Source organism: Austrofundulus limnaeus, unplaced genomic scaffold, assembly GCF_001266775.1.
Source record: "Austrofundulus limnaeus strain Quisiro unplaced genomic scaffold, Austrofundulus_limnaeus-1.0 Scaffold109, whole genome shotgun sequence".
Lineage (NCBI taxonomy): Eukaryota > Metazoa > Chordata > Actinopteri > Cyprinodontiformes > Rivulidae > Austrofundulus > Austrofundulus limnaeus.
The window spans coordinates 1615334-1618038 of record NW_013952511.1 but is presented as its reverse complement, the minus strand read 5'-3'; the positions used below and the strand labels follow the sequence as shown (position 1 = coordinate 1618038).

General features: G+C 45.3%; 1 protein-coding gene across 1 annotated transcript in view; it reads right to left on the bottom strand.

Moving 5' to 3' along the window:
• The window catches only part of fzd4 (frizzled class receptor 4), a 10994-nt gene extending 8669 nt beyond the window's left edge, over positions 1–2325 (bottom strand). The window contains exon 1 of the mRNA XM_014014067.1: positions 1636–2325. Within this exon, the coding sequence (XP_013869521.1) occupies positions 1636–1941 (306 nt within the window). The 5' untranslated portion in view covers positions 1942–2325. The remainder of the gene's footprint in view (positions 1–1635) is intronic.
• Positions 2326–2705: the final 380 nt, after the last annotated feature.

Here is a 2705-nt window from a genome sequence, read left to right as displayed (position 1 = left end):
GTGTGTGTGTGTGTGTGTGTGTGTGTGTGTGTGTGTGTGCGTGCGTGCGTGCGTGCGTGCGTGCGTGCGTGCGTGCGTTGGGGGTGCCAGCTAAACTCACAGGAAAATTTACAACCAGAGATAGACTGGTTGACTTGTTCCTGCAGTTTGTCTCAGAATATATTATGAATCTGGAATTTCTTGAAAGAATGCATATCACCTGCTGCTTTACAGGGCAAACGTATAAAAACAACAACAACAACAATAATTTAATTAATTAATTAAAAATAAATAAAACGTTCTGACATGCTGTCAGTGCTTAAACTATATGTTGGAAATAACTCTTAGCCGAAGCCACAACAAAGTTTAGCTGTTTGTGACACTGACTGGGATAAGCTGGGCATCTTTAATGCCAACATTTTAAATAAAGGTTTTGCATGTGTCAGTGCTCAGGATATGTTAGAGAAGACTCTCGGACACCAACAGCACAAATTTCATTTCAGTATTTGTACAAATCACAGACATGTCATTTTTGTGCTTTCTAATATTGATTGTATCAGTTTGACTCCAGAAGTCAATCAATTGTAAATGTGCAGTACAAGCAAAAGTTAATTTCTGGTATCTTTATTCAAACGTATCCACCGGCGATGCATGGTAATCAGTCTGTTCATCTGTTAGCAAAATATTGACTGAATCAGAGGACAGATTTTATTGACAATCAGAATGTAATCACTGGTTATACATATACAGCTGATTAACTTTTGCATTCAACCTGCTTTAAAATGATTTAACACAGTTAATTTTACAGATACTGAGATTAAGTTTTGGTGTGGTAGCAGCTGAGAATCATCCCTGGCGCATAGCTACTCTGAGCACATCTTTTGCAAACAAGCTTGACACGCGATGAGATATATGCATCCCTTCAACGAATGCTGAATTCATTTTACTAACAAACAAATTCACTCTCTCTGTGACGTGCTTTTAAGTGTGTAAAAAGGAGAGAAGTCGAGGTGGTATTTTCCCACCAGTCATGGTAAACTGGTAAATGGTACTGAACTTATAGAGCGCTTTTCAAGTCCCTCCGGACCCCAAAGCGCTTTAAACTAACATTCGCCCATTCACAGTCATGTCTTATCTTGCAATGCAATGAAGTGAAATTTTCAGAGATGCACAAGGAGACCGATCTACTTTTTTGTTTTCTCCCCACCAAGTTGCACGAGTCAAACAAGCAGCATTTGTCTTAAGGCAACTGAGGGCACCATTGTGAACAGGAAGACTACAGTATGAAGATCCAGCTGCTGCCATGGGGCCGTGAACTCAGAATGTCAACACACAGAGGGGGCATTTTCAACCTAATCAACATGACAGCATGGCACAACAGGAGGGAGGACAGAGGGTAGATGGATTTGGCGGGGTCCACCACTTATTTTAACAACCTGGGAATCAACCTTTAATCATGCTCCTTATTGATGGCACCATCAGTCAGAGCGGCCAACACAACACAAGCTGTTATTCCAAGTGGCTCCTTGTCATGTGGGGACCCACACTCCCCGCTGACTCAAATGTAGCACACACTCTACCCAGGCTTGTTGTTTTGTTTGTTTGTTTGTTTGTTTGTTTGTTTGTTTGTTTGTTTGTTTGGCACCGACTCCGTACCTTGAGCTGACTGGAGCAGCCGTACTGGATGAGCGGCGTGAACGTGGTGAGCTGCAGCTCGGCGTCCGACTGCAGCACGTTGCCCACCAGGTTGGGCATCTTGGTGACGTTGTAGCCCAGACCCTGGCACATGCTGATCCGGATCGGGTCGCAGGTCATCTCCTCGTCGTCGTCCTCGCCGAAGGCTTCGACCGCGGCGCGCGGACGCAGCGACGGGAGGAGGAGGAGGAGAAGGACGAGGAGAGAGGAGGAGGAGGCTGCAGCGGGGAGAGAGACCATCGTCCCAGACGCGCGTCTCAGCCTCATGACTGAACTCGTGTAAACAAAAACGAAACAAGTACTGCCTCCGAAATAATAATAATAAAAATAATAATAATAATATACACTCGAAAGGTCGTCTCGGAAACGGAAGCACGTGGATTTGTGTGAAGTCCAGCAGGAGCGGAGCGCGTGGAGTCCGTGCGTCAGCGTGCCATTCACCAAATTTCAACAATCCAGAGGACGCAGCGGTAAAAACCCTCGCGCCTGTTTCCCGCTTCCATAATCAGCACTGATGCAAGTTTTTTTTCTTAATAAATCACCTACATTTTTTTTTCATAAACTCGCCTCCCGTGAAACGCTCCGAAGCTTGCAGAAACTCGCAGCAGCTCCCGTTGTGCGTCTCCACTGCCTGCCTGGAAGCGCCCAGCGCAAAACTTTATTGTGTCTGCCTGTTGAAGGGAGAGCCTTGTCCCCCACACCTCCCTTCCTTCCTTCAACCCTCCTCCTCCTCAGTCCGGAGGAGATCCAACCAATCCCTGCGCGGGAGTTGGGTTTCCCTGACCAACCCATGGCCAGGGGGGGCCGGACCCACCCCCACCCCCCACCACCTCCTTCCTCAAGTCTGTTCTCTGTTTTACTTTCTCCTACCTCATACAGTATATCTCCTATCTCAAATTCTATCCCTATCCTTTCTTCTCCAGCAAAAGATGAAGAAAAAAATCCAACATATACATATTTTTGTATTTTTGATGCCTGAGCTACATTTTCAAAATATGTCAAATTTTAAATGTGTGTTTATATATATAATT